The 24851-nt window shown below is 37.6% G+C and overlaps 1 protein-coding gene across 8 annotated transcripts in view; it reads left to right on the top strand.

Moving 5' to 3' along the window:
* The window catches only part of EPHA6 (EPH receptor A6), a 371203-nt gene that overhangs the window by 69219 nt on the left and 277133 nt on the right, over positions 1–24851 (top strand). For all 8 annotated transcript variants that reach the window (XM_086884184.1, XM_086884183.1, XM_086884182.1 and 5 more), the window contains one exon: positions 18443–19106. In XM_086884184.1, the coding sequence (XP_086740310.1) occupies positions 18443–19106 (664 nt within the window). The remainder of the gene's footprint in view (positions 1–18442; positions 19107–24851) is intronic.

Here is a 24851-nt window from a genome sequence, read left to right as displayed (position 1 = left end):
GATATTATTCTCTCTACGCAGATAAATCACTATTGACTTGTAATGGTAATGAAAACTCTTGAAGTGGGATTTCAGTAACTAAAAGGAAATGGTTCTAGATTTATTTCCTAAGGGCTTCCCTTGTGGATTTGCCTGTACTGGGGAATAAGAAATGCAAATTATGGATTTCTGTAACCATTTTACAATTTGACTGTCATTGCTAAAGACATATTTTGGTTTTCATTACTTACAAAATTTCCATAATTGGAGGAAGTAATTCCAGAATCAGTAGCTCTCTGTTAGCAGCAGCAGCTGAAGATGATTGCTGGGGAGTAGAGAGACATGTGAAATGGAGCAGGGAAATTCAAACAGCCATTGAGAAATTCTGCTTGTGGCTCATCTTTTCTTCTATATTCTGTTCAGGAACATTTATTTTAAATAACGGAGTGGTAAAAACATTTTGTCATTCTGTGGAGCCGTGGTTGATGCCTTACTTTGTAATATAAATCCTACACTAAATGTACCTTGGAAGTCCTATTTGTGTGTTGCCACTGGAAAGTACCTTTTGAATGGACTAGAAATAAATAAGTAGCTGATACCTGAAAGTATTTCTGTTTAAAATGAACAGCATGGAACAAATATACTTACTACTGATACTGGAGACTATTTTACTTGTGGCAGGCATATGGGAGGCAAGAGATAGGCTATGACCAGCAATTGAAATAAAATTTTTATATTTTAATAAATACATTTTTGAAGAGTTAGGCACAGTTGTGAACTGCATCTCTACAAAAGATGAAAAATAAGCTTTTTTTTTTTAAAAAAAAAATCCCACTGAGGGTTTCTTATGACTGTGTATGAGTCATGAATCTGAAAGCTGGGCATGAGCTGACCACACTGCTTTTGTTAACACAGTGAAAGAACTAATAAAAGAGCAGTTTTTTATTGAAGGCTTTGTGACTGAAGACAGAATTGTAGGACAAGCACCACTTGATGAACCCTGGGAAGCTATTGCTCCATGGAAAAAAAATTCTGGTTTGTTTTCTTGTTTTCCCCCTGAGAGGCAGAAAAATCTGTAATGCTATCTTTATTTTATCTGCTTGGTTTGTTACACAGTCCCAAAGCTCCTTTGAATATGGGCTTTCTTTTTAATAAAGGGCAAAACCTACAAATAGGGAAAAATAGTTAGGCCTCATTGTCAAAGGCAGCAAGAGTTTGGTTTGCAGAGGTACTTGAAACCTCTCTGCTTAAGTAAATGTTGCTCAAGTTTAGAGTTGAGCTTCACCATGCTTTTTTGGAGATTTTAACTTGGATCTTCTGAAAACTTCTCTGGAAGTATGAATATTCGGCCCAGACTAATATAAGAATCTTGAACACTTATGTTATTGTGTGCATTTTTGTAATTTTATGCACAAATGCATATTTTGATATGCCCTAAAGAGTAGAGTAATGGCTTGTTTAAATCATATGCTGTACATTTTCATGCTGGCTGCTGTCACAGCAGTTCCCTCAGCATCCCATCAATTCTGTTCTCATTTTCTAACAAAATCCCCCAATTTCAGAATGTACTAAACTTCATCTGCTTCTCTTGACCAGTTTATTTAGCTTACAGATGTGTAGAATTTAATTATAAAACTAAACTGGAATATGAGAAAAAAAAGTTTTGATAGTATGATCAAATTTTAATAATAAAATTAAAGTATCTTAAATATTTGATTATCTGTGTTGCATAACTTGCTGTATGGAGGAAGTCATTAATGCCAGGTTGTGAATGCAGATGAAATACACAATTCTGTAAATGGCTTTATTAATCAGTAAGACACATTCCAAATTAATTGGATTGTTAGATCACACCATATTAGCCAGCTCTACTAAGCAGCCTTATCTTTGTGGTTGTGGGAAATGCAGAATATTCTTCACCAAGGCTAATAAAATAGGATCCCCATTATGAATCAGAAATTAATTAGCATAAGAGAAGTCTGAATCTGCAAGGCAGTCTCCTCTTCTTCAAAAAATAAAGGGAGAACAGACATTCAGAAATAAAAGGCAAACTCAGAATGGTCTTGGCTTTGAGACTGTAGGGTGTTTTTATTTGGGGGAGGTGTGTGCACCCTATTACAGGAAGACACCTGTAGGTGCAGAAGGATATTTGTATCTGTATCATTTAAACTGAAGTACTGAATTCTGCACCATTCATGTCTTCTGATTCTCAGATTTCTTGTTTGTTTTTGTGATATCTGTGATTAAGAAAAAATTACCTCTATCAGAGATCTGCGCACCTGAAATGCCTAAATATTGTAAGATTTCTTTAAAAAACACCCTGAACTATATATTGCTTTGATTTTTCTGCCTTTCCTGTTACTCTTGTATTTATTTTCTTTTAGTGCAGTGTTTTTGGGTTTCTATTACTTTAAACCCTCACATTTGAAGACTCCATTTTTCTCTCCTATTTTTCACAAAACTTGAGCAATTTTCTTTTTCTTTAGTAATGAAAATTTAAACTGCAAGAATGTAGTTTAAAGGATTTTTATGTATTCGTATGTTTCGTGGATTTTAAACATTTCTTAAACCTGATGGTTATGATCTTTAACAGGTTGCAGTGTGGACGACACCACACACAGTTTTGGACTGGGGGGAAATGTACGTGAAAATCCAGGTAGATTCTGTGGGTGTTGAATGTTAAAGAAATTTTCTGTGAATTCACTTTTGAGAGACATATTCCTTGTAGTCATAAGGAATAGCTGCAGGTATGCACTGACATTACAAATAAGAGTGGTAAATAATAATTTTTAAGAGTGAGATGATTTTTTTCTCTCAGTATATTTTGCATATGAATAAAGCATTTTTACTTAAAGACTGAACTGAAAAATATAACTTCTAAATAAAAGTATCTTTAGCTTTTTCTCATTCTGCATCAGAATACTGATGCCTCCGTTTAGTTTCATTATGCAGAATATCAATTGCAGTTTTCTTACACTGTCAGAATTTAAATTACCAGAGGTCTGCAAGATTAGTCCTGCCTGGTGTGCTGAAGTTAAATGTGCTCTATTTAGATGGCCTGCCTTAAATTTACATTTTTATAGGCATGCTTCTATTATGGAAAGTAAGTAATGTTAATTTCTAAGGAGGGAGAAAAAAAAAACACCTTAAAAAAAGTAATCTGGTAATAAAATCTGTGATTGAGCTTGTGGCGCTCAGGGTGGAAGGATGTGCAGCCACAGGGCCCACAAAACAGAGCTGCAATGCTCTCCTCACTAACCTTCCTCCTCACCTTCACAGATGGAGCTCAGCAAGTTAAAACCCCCCAAACTTTATTACCCGTGCCCAGCAGAGTAAGGGTTGTTTTTCTTTCTCTGGCAATATTAATGACTTTCAGCTGACTGCATTTTAATTAAAAACACCAGGTAGCCTCTCTTGGCTCAGCACAGGGCAGTGCTGGCTCTCGGCATCTGCGGGCGCTACCTGTGCATGTCTGTGCAGCCAGAGTGAGGGCCCTTTGTCCTTCACTCTTTGTACTTGGGTTTTTGTGGGGTGTTTTTGGATGGTGGTAATGTCAGACACCACTGGGAGGCTCTGGTAGACATAAATTCCAGAGCTTTTTGAGAACTGAGGGCAGAAAATGGGCAAGAATTTGCTGCTGGAAACAAGCACTGTGTTTTTAATTCTTGGAATTAGGAAATTCTTGTTCAAATATTTGTTCCCACAAACTGTGCTTGTTTGCACAAAAGCATGCCAGCTACTTTCACCCTCATCAACAGCAAAATGCTACAGGAAATGCTATTTATCATTTAATGCAGCTATTCTTAATTTTGTGTGCATGGAGAGGCCACGGCTGCATGGTGTAAAATGTGTTACAGGGAGGGAAAGCAAAACAAACATGAAAACATTAATTAGTTCTAGGCATGTTACCTGCTTTTTATGCCACCTCTGGTCAGGAACTTGCATATGAGGATACTAGAAAACAAAAACATGATGGACTGTGTTCTTTTTTGCACAGAATGGATCAGACTTTCTTTTACTTCCTGCTATGCCTGGGGAACAACTTTGAATTAGACCTTCCATTTTTTTTTTCTGTTTTATAAAGAGTTTCTTCTGGAGATACACCTGGGAATACTGTGACAATGCAATGTGGGCAAGATGTTCCTGGGACAGTTGTTCACTGCTATTCAGCTTTGCTTAACCAGATAGATGAGGGCAGAATTGGAAAAATGAGATTCAGCTATGCATTTATCTGTTTCTTCCATCCAGCCAAACCAAGGCTCTTGTATTGTTTTCCCTGGAGTCTTTTTAGTTTCTTTTTTTATTTCCCCTCCCCTCTTGTCTGTCTCCTCTTCATCTCTAAAACTTTGGATTCAGGTTGTAATTTTGGTTTGGCAGGGGAGCCTGGGAAAAATTTTTGAAGGTAGCAGCTTGGGGAGTATTCTGGGTTAGTGGCCCTCCCCAGTTCAATTTCTCAATGACTTTCTCAGTGGCCACTGCTAGGGCTGGTTCACTGCTTCTGCCTTTTCTCCACTCTCCAACCCCCCAGTTAGTTTAGTCTTTCTTCTATAATAGGATTATTATATGAAGAAGAAAATACTAAGATTTTAAAAAATCTCTCTAAAATATGGTTGTGTAATACACTTTGCATTTGGTCTAAAGAAACTTTAGTGGCATAAACACTCTTATGAAAAAGGTTTAAAAATGGGTGAGCTGCCTAGATTTATATATTATTTATTTCTGCTGTGACTTTCTTAAGACTTTATTTGGGCTGAAGCCTGCCTTATCCATATTACCAAAGATTAGTGGAGCACTTTGTTTCTTTTAAGCATAACTGCCATTTTAAAACAAAATGTTGCAAGTAAGCAAAAACCTGATGTTAAAAGCTAAAAGAGCCGGCCCAAGGGTCTCAGTTTGTATTAAATATTGCATGCACTGCTATTGATTTGTGCCGCTACAGCATAATTGTTGGTGTTCTGGTACAGTTTCTCAGCAAAACCACCATTTTAAAGACCAGATATTCTTTGGGAAAATAAATTGCAGGAAAAAACAGTAATCTGTACAGTTTCTAACATAACTTTATTTGACAGGATGATTTAAAATAGCGTAACTTTACATGGATACATCACTTGGTTCTAAGTACCTGCTCATTTCAGCAAGGCAAGTCCTGCCAACAGAAGAGTCCCACAAAAACAGTTTCTGCACACCAGACCTTATAAGATGGTTTTCTAGATTACCTGCTGAAATCTAAATGATGTTTTGCAAAGCTGTGGGAGAAAATGGTATGGGTAAAGGCAAAATAAAAACTTAAGTCCTTGATTTCAGAGATGCCAGAAGTGCCGTTCCCAATAAAATGAGGGGTTATTTTTTCTCCTCTCACTTTTTTCAGCCCTGCATTTAAGCTTCCAACCAGAGTCTCTGAATCACCTGAGCTGACTCAAGAGCTCTTGTTTTATGTACAAGAGACTCATGTATTTATTTTACTCTTAGATTCACTACATTTTTAGCACACTGTGGTTTTCTTCTTGGCAGAAAAATGTTTGGTATAGCAAATGCTCTCCCTTGTCAGGTAAAAACTGCTTTAAGTGACTTTCATCTGAAATTTTTAGTAATTTTTTAATTCTTTCCCAGTCTTGCATCTAAGTGCCTCTCTTGCATCTATGAAGTTGACACAGGAATACGCACACAGGGCAAAGAATTATGAAATATGTGAAATTATACTGAGGGTTTGTGTCTAATTTATTGTTTTCTACAGAAAGTTGGACTTAAAAATCTCAATTCAAAGGTAAAACTTTATTTCATCTGTGAAGGGAACAAAAATATTAGACTCTAGTCTTGAAGTTTTTTAATTCTTTCACATGTATTTACTGTGGTTTTGTCAGCTTGAGACTTTAGTATAATTTTCCTTTTTCTGTTTCAGTAGCACAAGTGTTACATCAAAGCTGACAGTTCATTCTGTGCCTGTCTTTTGTTTTGGTTACTCATCTCCTGGTTTTGTATTTACAATGCTAAGATTAAGTATTTCTTGCTGTGCCAGAACAATGAGCAATGCAGCAACTCATCAGAGCAGGAAAAAACTGATTGCTGTCAACTGTGGTGCTCTTCCCTCCCACATCAAAATCACAGGTTTTCCCAAAAATTTGATCTGAAGTTTCTAATCTCCAGCAACTGTGAAAGGTGAATTTGAGTATATCTAGATCACCTGAACTGTCTAATTGGCCTTTGTGAAAAATCACCTGGATATTTTCAGAAACCAGTATTGAATAGTGGAACTGAAATTAAAGCACAGATTGTGAGGTTCTGTGACTTGTGCTGTTACGCCCATTTTATTGCTTTCCTGTTGCTAGTGGCAAAGATTAATGAAACTTTTATAAAGTTGGATAGAAACGAGAAGGGCAGTACATTAAACTACCCCAGCTTGCTGCACGCTAATTATTGTGTCAGATCTCATTAGGAAACGGATGCACACAGCAGACTCTGCTTGCTTATTTTAACACATCTGCTTCAAGAAAGGACTCTGCAAATTGGAGAAGGGTTTGCAGGTCAACATTCTACATATGTCAATTTACAAAATACATTTTTTCTTTTAACTATCCTTCATCTCATGTTTCAGCAGAAGAGCAGAATAAGAATAATTAGGGAAGAGTTGTACTGGCTTTGGGGCAGTGGTGGGTGGGAGAGGACTTGAGTTTAGCACACTGTGCTCAAAGAAAATTCTTATTTTTGAAGGCATGTGATTTCAGTAAAAGCGATCATGAGACTATGATTAGCAGATAATAGAATTTCTTGGGTTTTCTTATGCAAGCCTCTCAAACATAAGGGCAGAAATCTTGAGAGGTGTTTTCGTGAGAGTCAAAGCTTTGCATGGAAAAACAGGTATGTAAGAAAAAGATGTCCTTCATGTGGCTGTACATAACAAATGCAATGTAGCAAAAATAATACAACTATATCTACATTGAATTGATAGAAACAGTTTCAGTCAGTCATACATGTTCATTGTTTCTGTACTCCTGTCTACATGGTTGGCATTGATGAAGAGGACAAAAATGTGGTTAAGGAATGATCTCTGATATCTGTGATTTTAAGGTTCTTTCCTGTCTCCTTTGAGCTGTGTCTTCTTTCCTGGGCAGCCTCAGTTTCTTGCTCCTTTGTATGGAACCATGGATCCTGCAGCTTCTTCATTTCTTACAGGGTCCCATTCTTCTCCCTGCAATAATCAGGGTTTGTAGGAGGATGACATGTTCCAAGATTTTGCCCCAAATTCAAGGATGTGAGAAAGTCAAAGCTTTGAATGTTGCAAGGTCGTGTCATAGAAAGGGAGAAGTGTTGCTCCTGATTACTTTTCTGTTCTGTTGTTCAGAGGGAGTTGCAGAACTCAGATTTCTGATTTGATCATAGGCTAGGAAAGAAATTTTCAGGGAATTGGTAGTATTCTGTTTCTCCATTGTTAACATTCTGCAGTATCAAAATTTATAAATGTCAGAAAGCTACTAAATGGTTATCATATATTGAATCATTTGATGACAACAGTGATAACTGTTGTGTGATAAATACATGTTACCTCTAAGAAATGGTAGTTAGGGGTCATTGTTGTGGTCCCCAGGACAAGGTATTCTTGGACAAGGAGAGGAATAGGAAGATAAAAATTTGTGAAGTTGTGAAGAATGTAAGGTTGGCTTCTTCCTCCCTTTTTCTGGAGTTTTGGTTCTCGTCTAACTTTCTGATTTTACAGGATTGACATTCTCTTCATAACTCTCAAAGCTGAATTGTGCTGCTGTCTTCCCTGGCCCTGTGAATACTCCATCATTTGCATTCTAGAAAACTGGGAGATCTGTTAAAAGCATAATTGTAATAGCAGAAAAACCATTAAGAGTAGTTGTTTCCTTGCAAAAATGTATCTCATTCTACAGAAAAGAGGATAAAGATTTTTAGTAATGCTCTTTTAAGTATGGCCTGCTTTTGGTGTGTGTTGTTTCAATGATATTAAATCAGCTTTTCATAAAAGCTTTTTCCAGTGTTTTATACTTAGATCAGAAAGTCATGGGACTATTTTAAATAAATATGTGGAGAGTTTCACTGATGCAGCAGAGTTTGGTTTTTAAAAAAAAACCAGTTGTAGTGTCCTTCATCAAAAGAATACCCTGTGAGGACATATGCCATGAAACCTTTCTCTTTTTACTGCTCTGAAATGACAAACATAAATGGCTTTTCCTTTAAAAGGACATCCTGCTGGTAGGTGATATATTAACTAGAGGCATTGGACCAACATCTCAACAATTGTGTTCAGCTGTAACTTAATAAAGCATTGCTCTCTTAAGGTCAAGTTGGTTCTGACAACAGAGAAAGTTCTGGAAGATAAATGTGCAAAGTGTAATCTTTTGGTAAATTACAAAGGAACCTGACAGCTAATTTGACCTCTAGTTGACATTCCATGACCACCCCTGCCAGCTGCAGTAATTTTTATCTACAGTAGGTTCCAAATAAAGCTCTAGGTTTCAGCTGGGTGGAAAAAGTCTTACTGTACTTAAAAAGTCAGGTAGTACTCTTGCAATTGCAATATCTGGAAAATAAAAGGATAATTATTATCAATTCCAAAATGTGGGGAAAAAAAATTAAGCCAACAATAAATTAAGCTAGAAATTGTCAAAATGTATTTAGATACCTCCTTGATGAGGACATGCCCCAAGCACAGAGTGCCTACATGGTTCATGTTGCTTTGTGTCATGAATAAGGTCCTTTTGGAAAGCCAGAGCTTGTTCTACATATCTTGGGGAGATTATGGTGTTCTAAGAGAACTGTGAACTGAAAATAGAACAAGCAAATGTAGAAATCTCTCCACAACTCTGCAGGTTGTTTTCCTTCAGAAATCTGAACAGGAGACCAGTGGAAAGTATGTCTGTACTGAAGCTCTCCATGTCTTGTCATAAGAAGTTTTTTGTAGAATACCTTTTAGCTGTTTTCTAATTTGGGTGAACCTAAACGTTCACCCAAATAAACACATCCTGGCCTGCCTACCAAATAAGTGGAAATATAGTAAAATGAAATTTTCTTCTTTTTCCCATTAGCTGTGCCAGAATTTGATTCATAAAATTACTTTTAATGTAGCTGAAAATACGAGTTATGAGATGAGGGAGGCTGAAAGAGCATGGGAGTTATTATAATTCACATCTTTTTGCATGCAGGACAGTGTAGAAATGAGATGTCTGAGAGTTTGTTTTGATGATGCACTCCTCAACTGTAGTGAATGGAGTGGGTTTTAATGCCAGCTTATTTATAGTATAAGATAATTAAGAGCTTGATGCTCCCTCCATTTGTGCACACAGAAATAGGAAGAAAGGAAGGAGCACTGGGGAAGGGTAGCAAGTTATTTTCTTCCAGGACATTTTAACAAGTATGACTGAGCCTGAGCTCCCTGAGGAGACAGTGCTACTTTACAAGTCCTCAGTAAATAAGTAATTACATAGGAAGGATGAACAAACTGATATACTGGAAAACACTGGTAATTGTTCTCTTTTCTCTTCCCTTTTTTTCCCCTCTGTTTCTGTCTTGGAGTTCACAGACTGTAGATAAGGTTCATATGCATAGCTTTTACAATTTTTCTTTTAAAAATACTGTAGGCTTCTCATTTATATGTATTCATGTCTCAGCACATTTTGGACACTTTGTTAAGGGTGTTTGCAACCTGTAATAGAAGTTATTCCTTAGAGTTTTTTGGCACAGCTCTGTTTAACCTAGAAAATGAGTAAGGTTGTAATGCGTGTAGCTGAAATGCAGAAGCTTATGAATTTACATGCAAATAAACTGAGCTGCTACTGATGTTGTTATTCAGTTTGCTCCGCTTGTAATAATTGGTTCTTCTGTTCACCTCTCAGATTTTATTTCCAGAGGTTTTTGGCTCAGTTAAATGGCAGGATATGATAGCATTGCTCTTGGCTTTCACTCAAGTGTATCAATATGATCCCTTGCAAGCCAATAAATACAAGTTTTTGCCTTTAATTAGTCACACAGCTCTAATCTTGGTTTTCCCCTTTTGATCCTCTGCCTGGAAAGGGACAAGTAGCTTGAGAAAAAACGGAGTAATGAATTTGTTATTTATAGATATCAAATAACACTTGATGGTGGTGGGAGGCTGGAGGTGATTTATGAAAGATGCAAGTGTTCAGTTCTCCAGCAGCAGTTTGGTCACAGGTATTCCAGCCAGATGTGTGCCACTTCACCAGGCTGCACAACAGCTGCAGGGGAATGGAGAGTGGTTCTGAAGGAGCCCATTAATAAATACTCAGAGTTGTGTTGCAGGGGAGCTTTGCAGTGTCATCAGTTCACTCCTGTGTCAGATCAGGGCATCCACACTGATACAGCTCCTGACATACAGCATGCTGGTGAAAATCACTGATCTGTCGCTTCACCTTCCTCTTAATATCTTTAGTTTTGCTTCTTTAGTTTTATGTCTTAGGCTGAATTAATGTGTTAGTGTTTATAAAGCACTTCACAGATGAAAAGCCTTACATAGCTGCTTTGTGTAATTATTATTTTTAATTGTTTCCATTTGTATAATTTCAATTAGAATCACTAATGGAGTAGCACAAACTCAATAAGAAGTAGGAAAGGTAGGATTTTTTTTCTTTTTTGTAAAGAAAGTAGACTTTATTAAAAACTAGGGAAAGATGAAGTGGACAGATACTCTTCTGGGTTTCACTTCATCCACATTAACCTCATTGACTGCTTGCTAATTGCAGGAATTTAAATATGCCAATGCCCACATTAAAAAAAAAAAACCCTCTGAGATCCACTGCTTTTCAGTGAGAAAACCTGGAGCTTGAAAAGGTACTTCTACAGTTTCTGCCATCAGTGGTATTGAAATGCTTTTTTCCCAGAGTGACTAGTCAGGAAATGAAAACGGGAAACTCTGAGTCATAGCCCTGTTTGCGGGTGCACATAGCCAGGACCACTGGTGTGCTGGGATTCTGTGCTATTCACTTAAAACTCCACTGCTTGGAATGGTAAAGGCAGAAAATATTCCTGCTGCCGAAGGGGAATTTCAAATATCAGAACTGTAGATTTGGGCAGGGAAAGCAAGTAAAACAGAACTGGTACTCAGAAATTTGTGCATTCAAGTCAGATTTGTGATGTGATGCAATGCACATTTTCTGAAGGGTTTGAGTGGTAAAAGCAGTCATTTGACTCAGTATGTGCATTATATCGTGGGGCAGACAAGGTCAGCTCTCAAACTGAGGGCTGAGAAAATCTACCAAGTATCTCTGCCTGCCCTGAAGTTATTCTAGCTTCCCAGCAGGCCAGCCCAATTGGCAGGGTTAAAGTTCCTGGGAAGTGCAGGTCTGGCAGGAGGGGAGTTTATGGCCCAGCTTGGGTACCAAGGGGCTTGGTGAGTCAGCCAGTGCAGTGGTGATGTGACAGCCTAGGGCTGCTCACAAACACCTGGATAAGATTAACAGGCAAACTCTGAATTTGCAGAAATTTCTAAACTAGAAATGTTGAGCTTACTCAAGGTTTGTTATTTGGGATTTTTTTCCTGAAAGCTTCCTCCAAACTTTTTCTGTGTTTTCTTTTTCTAAATACCTGAGGACACACAAACATTTACCACAGCATTATCTGTGCTATTTTGGAGAACCAGCAAGGTCCCCCAGGCCACGTAGCTAATGCAGACAGCTATTGTGCAGCATTACCAAAGTACCCAGTGGCTTCACTGAGCAGTGTTGTAACATTCTGCTCCAGTTACTTCACGAGTACGAGGTGCTGGGAAGGGCAGAGCCAGAATTGCTGCAGCTGCCCATATTTAGGAAGTAAAGCAACACAGCAGCAAATAAAGTCTTCTACTATTAAACTGCTAATACTTGTTAGAGCTTAATTGGATTAATCCACTTACAGTTGGATTTACTTATTTTGTAGTTGTAATTTATGTCTCAGTCCTTGTCTGTCTTATTCCAATTATAAGGCAATATAAGCATTAACACTTAGGTATTTTAAGTCAAGATATATCTCATTTACTAATCATATTTACTAATTTACTACTACCTTTAGTAATGTAATGATAGGATAGGGGGAATGGCTTTAAACTGAAAGAGGGCAGGTTTAGATTAAATATTGGGAGGAAATTAATTCCTGTGAGGGTGGTTAGGAACCAGAACAAGTTGAGAGAAGCTGTGGGTGCTTTAACCTGGGATGGTGGAAGTAGTCCCTGCCCATGGATGATCCTGAAATCTCTTTCAGCCCAAGCCAGTCTGTGGTTCTGTTGAGTGGCCAAACTTGATGCCTTCATCCACACATCTCTTATTACACAGCAGACCCCTGTGTTTCAACGTGTGTGTGTTGATGTTCAGAGCTGTTGCATTCTTCAGGTATTCTTGGTTAATCCCATAAATCTTACTTGGCCAAGTGAGGATTGCTGGGCTCCTTTTCCCCTTGCCCTGCCAGCATCAGCATTATTCTGTTTTACCACAGCAGACTCTGCAGCTGCTGGCAGCCAAATGTACCACACAGCTATTGTGATTAGCCAGACCCAGCTCTATTCCAGTAGCAGATACCTGTAAAAACACAGGGTTATGTATTTTCGTTATTATTATTTCTTTGTGGGACAGAGGCCAGCAGAGCAGGTCTCTGTTGCAGGTGCCAGGGACAGTGCACAGGCAGATTTTTGAAGGGCACACAGCAGGGTTAAGTGTTATGGGCTGTAGTGTGTTGAAAAGGTGTAGACTTTCTGCTCTCTCTTTCCATTCAATCCTGAGTACATCGGAAGTGTTGCCTTGCAAAGGGATAAGATGCCCCGGGAAAGGTGATCAGCAGCACTTTTCACGACAGAATAGTAGCATCTCTCACCACCTGCTGAGGTTTTACTAGTGTGTCTCATTTAAAAAGCAAATTACAGCATGTCATGCCATCCTTGCAGATCTTAGATACAAGTCATTGAGTCTTTTATAGTCAATAATGCATTCAGGGAAACAATGGTCTTGTTCCAGAGTGCTGGGGAGAAAGGCACTTTACAGAGTTGTGGCTGGTTTCAGTTATATTTCAGTTTATAATAAACAGCCTTCATGCATGCGAATTCTTTGGGGTTTTCTTCCCATTTTTCTGTAGATCTCTTTTCTGAATGTACTTTTCCACGATCTGGTATGGAAGGAATTATGTCTTATTCTCTCTGCCTTCTGTTTTATACTTTCTCTTCCCTTCCCAGACAGTAGGAACAGCATTCTATGTGTAACTTTCTTCATTGGTGCATTATCATGCTCCTGTCTAAATTCTGGTCAGTCAAATAAATTGCCTCACTAGCCTGAGCCCTACATCAGAGTAGGTATTTTGAGATGTAAATGCATTTCTTGTCATCTTGATCTTTTCTAGTAGATGCAAAAAATTATTTGTTCAAGACCTCTGATGCCTTTTCCTTCTGGAACAGTCACAATTCACTCTCCAAAGCTGGAGTAGGGCTGTCTTATTTTGCCTGCTGATCCCAAAGTCCTATGCTGGCTAATCCCCAAGTGGGAATCAATTGTTTCATGTATCTGAAGTTGGTCTCACTTGAATTCCAGGGTTCACCCCCCAATCTGTGTTTTGCTTAATTAATAACATTTAATAACTTAATTAATAACATTTCTGCAGAAAATATTTTTATGAACCAGAACAGTTTTCAAAGCAGACCTGGATCACCAGCAGCACCTCATCGCTGTTAAGTGCTTCATATAAATAACAGAAAAACAACTCACTTTTGGATTTCTATTCGAGTGCATTAATAACTTTCTCTCCTGTATTCTCTTGTTTATATTGCCCTAATTATTCTTTATTTATTCAATTCTGATTTTATTTTTTTAAAATCACGTTACTTCCACAAATTTTGAGGTGTTTGCCCTCTTACTCTCATATTCTGTGCCTGGATAGAAAACAGATGTCACTTTTCCTTCTAAATCTGCACTGTGATTGTCATCTTAGTTCTACAGAACTAATAAAATTGTGCTGCATATTGCTATCCATTCCCTTAAGCAACTTTAAACCACCTCAACTTCAAATATAAGAACAGAAGTAGTTCAGTTGCTGTTTTATTTTGCCAGCTATGTCAACCTGTACTTGCTAAGACATATACAGATAGCGGGGAATTTTGTCTGGTTTTTTTCAAATTGGCATATTTTGGGAGTTTAGTGTTACAACTCAGCTTTGAGGGTCTGAGCACCTGTTTCACATACAGAATAGTAGGTCTTGGGAAAAGTGAAGGCAAAGAAAATTGAGTCAGTGGGAAAGGGGGAGAATATTGACTTGATACCTTTAACTTACAGCAATTTAGCTCTTGTATTCTTTAGTCTTGCCGTTTTTGATGTCATCATAAATGCCAACTGTGCCTTACAACGTTCATTTCCTAAGGACTTTACTTTGAGATAAGTCTTTATTCCTTCAGTTCTGTTACGTAGTGTGTAGCTGGTTCTGCCTGAATGTCACTACAGCCACAAGAAGAATAAATGTGCATTGTCAGGTGGCAACTGCACTTGCCAGGTGCAAGTCCTCCTCTGGTGTCCCTCGTTTGGACCTTCCTGATCTCATTTTTATGAAGATCATCTCGCTGGAGACTACTATAAGGGAATTTTAAAAACTTCTCAGACTCTCCTTATTTGTACTGTTCTGCTTGTTTCCATGGAAATGGGATCAGTAAGACTATCAGGAGTGAACAGCTGAGAATGTTCTACTTGTGTAGATTTCCTTGGGTGACTCCCAGCGGAGATCTGGGATGACCTAAATAGTAGTAAACCATTTAGAGGGATAAAAAAAAATAGGGACTAATTTAGAGAAAACACTATGCATTCTTTTTGTCCTCATTGGATGTGATAAGTAAGAAAATGCTTTTTTAACTGCTTTTGGGTACATGAGTTTTGTGGACACACAACTTTCTTCAGATTTTTTCAGGATAGTAGCAGTGCTGTACAACAAACACAGCCCATCCCTTTGACAGGACAGACTTTTTAACTGAGCTGTCTCAAGTGGATGTTTGTGGGCATTGAAGGATATGCATGTCAGCAAATTGCATTTCTACAGTTCAGGTTCACTGAATTTTCAAATGTCAGCCTATGTTTGTGTGTAAGAAATAGTTGACAACTCCATTTCTGAAATTACCTTGCTTGCTGAAGCCCAGAGAGGAAACCAGATCTCTCTAGCATGAACCTTACCTATTTGTTCCTCAGTTTAGAATGGAAACCTTCCTTTTGTTGCCAGATAAATAATAAGACTTATCACCACTGAGGATTTACCTTAATAAGACTTATCACCACTGAGGATTTACCTTAACAGTTGTGTTTTCTTAGCATGTAGTCAAATGCAGAATGGCTGAAGTCAACAGGTTTTGTTCCCCAGTTTCCTATTGGGGCACGACTTCTTCCTTCAGTTCTCAGCATGGAAAGCCAGTGCTTATCCCCATGTGTTTTGCTCAACAGGTGGTGTGTGTAGAATATTTTACCCAGGGGTGCCACCGTGTGTGTGATACCCAAATGTGTTCATATTAAGTCTGCCACAACCTTCTCTGGTTCAGGGGTGAGCTCAGGTACACTGGTTAGTGTGTACACTAATGTGTACTGGTTAGGTCCATCCTAGATGCATCCTTCATCTTCAGAGAATTATTCTTAGAGTAAAATAATAAAGATAAAATGAAGGGAACTTTCTAGCTTAGAATACAAATGCACCAAAATTTGTAAGAGCAGATGATTTCTTCCATAAAGTGGTGAGTGAGGGCATGGGCTTAAGTAACCAATGTCCCCCCTTTTTTCTTAAAATGAGGTAAAATATCAATAAAGAATTTTGAGGTGTGCAGGATTCTAAAACTGCCATCCTGGGTTCCCAAACTGCTGCTGGGCTCTGTGCCTCAAGAACTGTTATCTGAGATTAAGAACCCAATATTAATCCATCAGTCAGTGTGACAGCTTGTGGGAGAGGTGTCTTTAACTACATGTGAAGTTTACCTCGGTATCAGCTCATTAGGAAGTAGATAATTTCAACTGCTTGATATATCTACTCCTATTAATTGGAACAGCTTTCAATAGTGATATGTACTAAAAGACTCTTGCTGATTTTTTTAAAATCTCCAGTGTTTTGGTTTAAAATAGAATTTAAAAAATTTGGAATCAATTAAAATAGATTTCAGTATTATATAGCTCATGCAAGCTTAAAGTTAAATGAGCTGTTCTTAATAGTGTTCTCTATACAGCTGTTGGATATTAGTGAAATTTTAAAATGAAAGGTTGTAAAGTAGTTTGTAGAGGTATGGAATCAGCTGAGACATTATCTAACTAAAATCCCAGTGTGGTTTGTAGCCTAATCTCATATTTTGTACTTGGATGTGACAACTAATCTTGGAGTCTTCTCCACCAATCTTCAAATTATAACTTCTATTTTAGTGATTTAGTCCTCCTTTGTGCTGCATGTAAAATGTAACCTCAGGCTGTTGTTTATTCCATTGTTCAACTAGAATTTTGAAGTCTTTCCTCCAAACAATGCTTTTAACGTGTCTTCTCTGTAAGTGCTGGAACTCCAGGTTTAAGAATTAGCTTTATGCTGCTGCTGCTTCCATCAACATGTTAGCAGAGGTTTTCCTCATTTGAAACAACTGTAATCAACAGGTTTTGGAGGTAAAGCAGCACATTGGGATGGGTGAAGTTTGAAGGAGGTCTGAACTGTCAGCCTGTCTAAGCCAGACAACTCCTGCCAGCTTTGTGAGTGTCAGGTCAGGGATTTTTGTGGGAGCCACCATGTTCCTGTTCAAACATCACCAGTGGATTGTTCAAAAAACCAGTTCATTTGGTTTTGAAGTTCTGCACAACTTGAACTTAAAATTTGATTAAATGAGAGCTATAGTATGAAATACACCCAAAAGAAAACCAGTGTGTGTTTGATAAATTGTTTGGCTTTTTTGTTGACTGCACTGAATTCAGCTGCTGCCTTTCCTGACTGTTTTTATCACATGAGAAATGCAACTCTCAGGTAAAATTAGAAGCAGATTGTATTTCATGCAGGGAGACTGTGTCCATGTCAGAGACTTATCACAGTGTGAGTTCTGTCAGACTTCTCAGTCACTGAAAGTGATGTTTTGGGGTGGTGGAAGTCACCTTGTTTCCACCCAGTATCTGGGACTGGTACCTAAGAGCACATCCTGTATTTGTAACCATGCCTTACCCAGCATGGCCCAGCTGAGATGTTCAATGTTAACCTTTTATAAATGTTAACCTTTATATAAATATTTTATATGTATGGTGTTTAGACTGCTAGTTCTGTTAAACAGTTTTGCAGATTTCAAACATTTTTCTTGCCCAAAGATAAATTCCTCTAAAATGGGAGATCCCAGCAGGCTATCTGGGAGCACAGTGGAACGGCACAGGCACAAAGCATGAGAGATCTGCTTTAAGTGAACTAAAGCCCTATCCATGTTTGAACAATCCATTCTGTTTTATTCTTTGAAACCACTTACTGAAGTGCTGAGCCTTTACTTTCCTACAGAAGTAATAGATTTATACCATTAACTGCACAGTTAACCACTAACTTTAGGGCTTTAATTTGTAAGTTCAAATTGAGATATTGATTCAGAGTGAATATATAAATATTTCTGATGAGAATCCCCTGGTAGAAGAAGGATATTTTGGATATTTTTTTCTTCCTTAACAATTTTAGGATACAGTAGCATGTTGAGGTTTTTATGTTAAACTGGCCTATGCCAGTTTGGAAAACTCTTCTATATTTTAAGAGCAGCATTGTTTTTTAAAACAATGGACCACTCTTTAATTCTGTTTGGGTGTGGTTGATTTTTGGTTGTTTTTTTTTCTTTTTGAGACCTCTCTGGAGCATACAGCATATCTTACTTTAAATGTGACTTTAATGTTGGTTGGTTTTGGTTCTTGTTTTGCTTTTTTTCTTTTCCTGCTGTTTCTACCCCAATGGATCAGTACATCTAAAAGCCAAGCTAAAACTCTTGGTGGGAGGGAATATTTTTGGATACTGAACTATAAATAGTTCTGTGTTTTGATTTTAAAAAGTCTCTCTTTGTAGTGTACAATGTAGTGCTGCATTGATGCAATTGTAGTTATGCATTGCTATTATGACTGCTCAGTTGAAAATTGATTCAGTTATATTGAAGCTATTTTTGGGAAGCTGGTAATATTTTGGAGTAGCAGATTATATAATAAGCATTTTGTGAGCCTTTGATATAAAGTATATGGAGTTTTTTATATATATATATAAAATACAAACACAGCCTGTGTCTCCTTCTTTGCTAGACCCCAGTCATTTTTCAATGTTTTTATTAATAGAAATTTATTGTGGAGGTTCTGAAATCAAACTTGTTTGCTGTTCTGTAGTTATCTTTTAACTACTGCCTTTCCACTGAACTTGAAGTAATTATTCATAATTAAGGCATAGGTGCATGCACATGGGCCACGTGTGTGTGTGTGTATGCATATGCATAATACATTTTTCCCCTGATTTTCAAACACTTTTGTTTCCTTTTCAGTGGGATGCCATAACTGAAATGGATGAGCACAACCGTCCCATTCACACTTACCAGGTGTGCAATGTGATGGAGCCCAACCAGAACAACTGGCTGCAAACCAACTGGGTCTCCCGCGACGCCGCGCAGAAAATCTACGTGGAGTTGAAGTTCACCCTGAGGGACTGCAACAGCATTCCCTGGGTGCTGGGGACCTGCAAGGAAACATTCAATCTCTACTACATGGAGTCAGATGAGCCTCATGGAGTAAAATTCAAACCAAACCAGTACACTAAAATTGATACCATAGCTGCTGATGAGAGCTTTACCCAGATGGACTTGGGCGACCGCATCCTCAAGCTCAACACCGAAGTTCGTGAAGTTGGGCCGATCAACAAGAAGGGATTTTACCTTGCTTTTCAGGACATTGGAGCGTGCATTGCTTTGGTGTCAGTCCGTGTGTATTACAAGAAGTGCCCTTTCACGGTCCGTAACTTGGCCATGTTTCCTGACACCATTCCAAGGGTGGATTCTTCCTCGCTGGTGGAAGTACGGGGCTCCTGCGTGAAGAGCGCTGAGGAACGGGACACCCCAAAGCTGTATTGTGGGGCAGATGGGGATTGGCTGGTGCCTCTGGGACGATGCATCTGCAGCGTGGGGTATGAAGAACTGGATGGTTCCTGCCATGGTAAGAAAACATTGTTAGCTTTTTCTTTTTTTTAATTTTTAAGAGAAGTTGTACAGTGTCATATTCTCTTCCACTGTCCATAATAGTTTCAAAATTACTTAAGAATAAGGTGCTTTTTCCTGTAGTAATGGTTGTGAACAATGATATCTCAGTGGCTGCTGAGGCTATCTGCTGTGATTCAACATTTGCTTTGTGGCAAAAATGGGGGAGAGAGTCTGTACCCATCCTTTGCAAAAATGACTCTCCTATTTTGGTCAAGAATTCCTCAGACTGGATAGTGTTAGGCAAGCTGCACAGCAACCTTGGATAATAGACAGCATTAAAAGCACTATGCACTGTAATCAGAAATGAAATTCACTTTGTTGTCTGATCTTGCTGGCATTAATTTTCAAAATACAAACTCGTTGCAAAGATAGTGTTGACAATGCCATTACTGGAAGCCAGCATAATTTTGTACATAAGGTCAAAAGGTTTCTCTCTTAATGGGATAAGGATTTTCTCTGAAGCTTTAATGCTGAATGAATTCCTGTCCATTATGCAAGTGAGTCATACACTGCATTTGTACATGAGCAACATAGCCAGCAGCCAAAGTCTACCAGAAATGTTTTCTGCAGTACATCGACTCCACTGGTTTATTCAATTGACCATCTGATCTGATCAACAGGACCTTGAAAGTGAAATGGGAATACCCAAAGCCATGAGTTTTTGCATGTTCTTACCTATTTGCCCCAAGAATTACAAATTACTGCTGTGGAAAATTCTAATCTAATAGAGCTTCCACACATTTGAAATAATTTTCATAGGTTGATGTTGTCCATTTAATCTTCTAAAGTGAATCTAAATACTTGTGCTGTTTTTTTTCCTGGCAGTTTTTAAGAGTACATTTGTCTTGAGTTGCTTTTTTAATGTCATGCCCAAGGCAAGGCCAACTGCATGAGATGCTTTCATAACTAAAGAGCACAATTTAATTCCAGTAGTTCCTGCTCTGCAGTGTGTAAACCATGAGTGGAAGGGTTCCTGTTAAGGGTGGCCACGTTTGTGCCAGAGCTGATGGTAGAGATGCATATTTGGACAGCTGGGAAAGCATTTGTACAATGGGATTTTTTCAGTGTGGTTGTTGAGTGTTGTGAACTGAACCATAGGTTGATAGACATCTTTCAGACAGTCATAATGCTCTATTTTGAGACTTTGCTTCTTGTCTGAGACATGAATAACAAATTCAGAGTTAAAAGTAGTTGTTGCTTGTTAGTAAATCCTGAGCAAACTCTTTAATACCCGTTAAATAAAAAAAAAATACCTGAATATTATTAATTCTCTGAGGGGAAATTTTTTAAAATTTACACTGAGCTTCTTTTCAGAGAAACAGAGGGCTGGGGACTAGGTGAGGGGAGAGCAGAAGCCACTCTATCCTAGCCTGATATATAGTTATAAAATTTTCCTGTCTTTTGGGTCCTTCCCCCAAACTCCCAACCCCTTTTGTCCTTCCCGTTCTCCTGCTGAAGCTGCAAATCCGAGTCTTGAAAGTATTTTGCACCATTCTGTCAGTGCTTTGTGAAGGCTTAATCTGTGATGTACTCAGGAGAGAACCATTTCTTCTGTATGAAAAATAGCAGTCAAAATAATAAATTTGTATTTTGAAGTCTGTTCTGACAAATAATTGAGTGGTGGCCAATATTTGCTAATAGTTTATTTTTCCTACTCAGAAATTATGTCAAACTTTTTATACCCCAGCCTGTGGCTCAGTGGGAAATAAGCACTTCATGGTAAATATAGCTTCTGTGTCACAGAATATAAAGAATAAATTTCTGTTTTGTTATTTGTGGTTGCATGGACTTTCCATTCACAAAATAGGAAATGGCATAAGGAAGGATATTCTGCCTTTTTCTTTGCTCATCATTTTGCAAAGCAGCCAGAATGGGAATAAAACGAGTCTTTGATCAGTTTTACTGCTGCTGTTAAAAATCATAGCTTATTTGCAGCTGCCTAAATCTCACTTACTTGCTCTCCTAACTGGCAACATTTCAATTATTTCAATATGTGTCAGATTTATGTATCTCTCTCTTTGTGGATCTCTCAGTATTCACTATCTATTGCATTTTCTTCTAAAAGCATCATTTCAGAGTCAAAGTGTCTGAGAAGAATTCCCAACTGGATTAAAATATCCATACCTTTAAATGTATGTGAAGTTAGTTCAGAGGCATATTAGTAGGGAATTTTCCAGTAATTTGAGATTGTCTTCCTTTTCTGAAGTCAGTGGTGGGAGAAAAGTGGCATTGACTGCAAGAGATTCCCAGGTATTTGTGTGTTCTGTACATTTTTAATGGGATAATCTGGAATATTCCAATCTTCTCTATATTTATTATGTAAACAATCTCTTGGTCTTTGATTTGAAAGTCCTACCTTTCAGGATTTCCCCCTCAGAATCCTGAAATAGCGGCATCATTCACGGGTTCTTCTGCATCTTTAGGCATAATGAATAAATTAGAGCCAGTAATTTGGCACTGCTGATGAGAAAGGGCTCTGATACGAAATTCTGGCTTTGCCAATTCATTGACACCAGCCCCATAACCAAGCTGCAGCTTTGAAGGAGGAGATGCTGCACAGGTTTCTGGTAAACAACAATTAAAAGTGGCATGTTCAGTACTCTGTGCTCTCTGAATGGCAGCCCAAGATAGGAGTTGTGCTAAATTTAACAAATGTATAATATATACAGGTCATATCAGGACTTTGTGGTGGGTTTTTTTTTTTACATGGGAAAAACAATCGTGACAAGGAAGCTTTTATAAACTTAATCGTAATGGTTCTGTTCTGTTTGGGTATGATACAGAAATAATCGGATGGCTGTTAACTGAAGTTTGACTTTTTAATGATTTACCAAAAGTTATCTGAATTACTCAAGGTTAAGAATTAATTGCAAAGAAAAATTCAATTATGTATAGCAAATACTAATTATTATAGTAATTTCAGGTTTTACTTCAGTCCTAACCAATCAATCACAGTGCAAAAATGTACTTTACCAGCCATAAAAATTGATTCCTCTTGAGGAATATTCTTAGGAAGCCACCAATTCCAAGTAGGGTATATTTGGTATAGTTGAAGCAATGCTAAGAGTTAAAAATGTAAAACAACAGGCACTGACAGACCCACTTGGTTTATTTTAATTGAGACAAATGGAGTAAGAAGTGAAAATGTAAAATTCAAATTCTCTGACCTTGAGTTGACTGAACAACACTTCTTAGGGATACTAATGCCTAAACACATGGAGTTTTTAATTGAACAAACACTTCTTTCCAGTCACTGCTTGAATTTGTGATAATGTTTCAGTGCTAGGATTCCTGCTTTGGCAGCTCATCTTTGTGTTCTTCAGCCCTTCCATCTGGTCCAACTGGAAACTACTCTCATTTTTCAAATATCAACTATTTCCCCTCCTCATATATGCACCTGTGTTCTGGCTTTTTTATGGAAAAGCCAAGCAGTTCATGTTTCAGTCATGCTTTACCTGTTACCTGTGTGCTGGCATCAAAACAGGAAAAGTGGGAAAAAGCTACTTTGGAACTGCAAGTTTAATAGTTACAGAGCCACAGTATTGTGTAAGGTTCCTTTTGTGTTTTCTTCCATGTGTTTATTTGCTCATGAGATCTAATCTATACCAAGCATATTTAAAGGAAAAGCATAGAAAAGTTTTTGACTACAAGAAAGGGACCAAATGAGATTAAATTGAAAATTTTCAATGGCTACAAATTATCTTTTTAAGGGAAAACCTTTCCACCAGAGTCCTTCCTGCAGCAGAGCTGGGGCTGTCCACATGTGCTGGAGTAGATCCCTAAGATATAGGGTGTAAAATTTCAAATTTCTGTTTCCTGACAGCCAGAAACAGGAGTTTGTCAAACATACTGAATTTGTGGAGGTCTAAGAGGATCCACTGACTGTTTTGTCTCTGTTGCAGAATGGGGCAATCACAACTCTGTGCTTTGATCTTTCATGGAAATAATTTATATAGTTGTCTTCTAATTAGTTAGTTTTTTAATAATATCTGTGACTTATTGGTCAGTTGAAAAAAAATTAATTACATTCATTGTTTTCCAAGTAAACAGCCATATGTTTAATGACATTTATAACAGATTCTTAATTTTGTGACTTCTCTGAATGGTCTTTACCCTTTTTTCCTGTGCTTAAGCAATGATGTGGTTTATTTTACATAATTTATGTGAATCTGCAGAGCTTTAGATTTCACCATTTCAATGGTGGTACTTGAAACCTTTGTGATTACTGGTGCTACATGTTTTTCAAAAAACCTCCTCTTTAGCCTGTGTAAGGGTGCACAACATCTGTGAACATTTCAACACAAATTTTAACTTTCAGTTCTGCATATGGATAAAGTTGGATTGTGATTTGTGAATTCCAGATTTAGTTCTTAGGTGGAACTGCTGAACAAATATTTTTAGTACAATGCAAAAACAAGGACAGGGGAAAATAAATAGTTTTGGATAATAGCTAATCTGTAGGGAAGAGTATAGAAAAGTAACTGATAATGACGTGTTCAAAGCTTCTGATTATATTTAACCACATATAGCTGATAACATATGGAAAAACTCTGAACTCAAGGCCTGGATACATTAGAAAAAATGAGCATTTTCAGTAGGTAAAAATTTAAATTACTGTTGCTCTGAAGGGACATTGCAGATGCTACTGGCAGCACTTTTATGTTCCTGTATCATGGTTTTAATTTCTAAATGGCAGGTAATGTGCCAAGCTAATTCAGGCTGTATTGCTTTCATTTTTACTTTTTCCACTTGCACAACAAAAAACATTTTGTCCTTAAGGCTGATAATTAGTGTCAGTTAAAAATAACATTGTTGCCTGGCTGAAATAGGAGGAGAATGAGGGATGTGCATGGATGGATAATACTTTACTGTTAAAAGGATGACTTTTTAGTGAGTTGTACCAATCTAGAGAGGTCTGTATTCAATAATTTCACCTTTTTTCAGCACGTTTAGATTGTTTTGATGGCTGTTTCAGGTTCTGGGTTAGTTTTTTATGTTTTCATTTGTTTGGAGTTTGTTTTTTTTAATTGTAGCATTTTTGCATCATCTTTTCAGTGCCTTAAAATGGTGGATATTTAAATTAGTTACTGATTTATATTTTTTTTTAGGGGGGAGGGTTCTTTTTGGTTTCGGGGTTTGTTTTGTTGTTTTTTTTTTTATTGCAACAAAGAAGTAAGAATTAAACAAGTACTTGAGAAGGCCTGTCTTCAGTGACTGTCTGAGTTAACAGCCAGAAAAATCTCAGTGCCGTATAAATTCACATTGCAGCTCACAACCAACCTTTTTTTACTTAATCTACAGCCATCTGCACATTGTTCAGCTGGATAAATTGTAGCACAAAAAGTCTGATTAAACAGCTGAAAAGGGATGCTGCTTCAGAAGTGAGGATTTAAAGAACAAAAAAACCCTTTACATTTGATTTTACATAGTAAGGAAACTCCAGTGATAATAAATGAACAAAAGTTGTTTGCACATCCTTGTTATGTCATGCTTGCAATATTTTAAGCAAATAAAGAACTTTACAATAGCCACTGTAAGCTGGTTACCAGAATATTTCACTCTAAAAATTCACATCAGAGCCTTGATTTTGTAACTGCACCTAAATAAATTATGCATAAATAGAAAACTTATTGTTTGCAAACTGAATTAATGTTAGAAACTGCTGGTTTTCACTCTGATGCTGGAATGTGCATTGAATAGA

Source organism: Cyanistes caeruleus, chromosome 3 (genome assembly GCF_971803275.1).
Source record: "Cyanistes caeruleus chromosome 3, bCyaCae1.hap1.1, whole genome shotgun sequence".
Taxonomy (NCBI): Eukaryota; Metazoa; Chordata; class Aves; order Passeriformes; family Paridae; genus Cyanistes; species Cyanistes caeruleus.
This window is presented reverse-complemented; position numbering and strand designations above follow the sequence as displayed.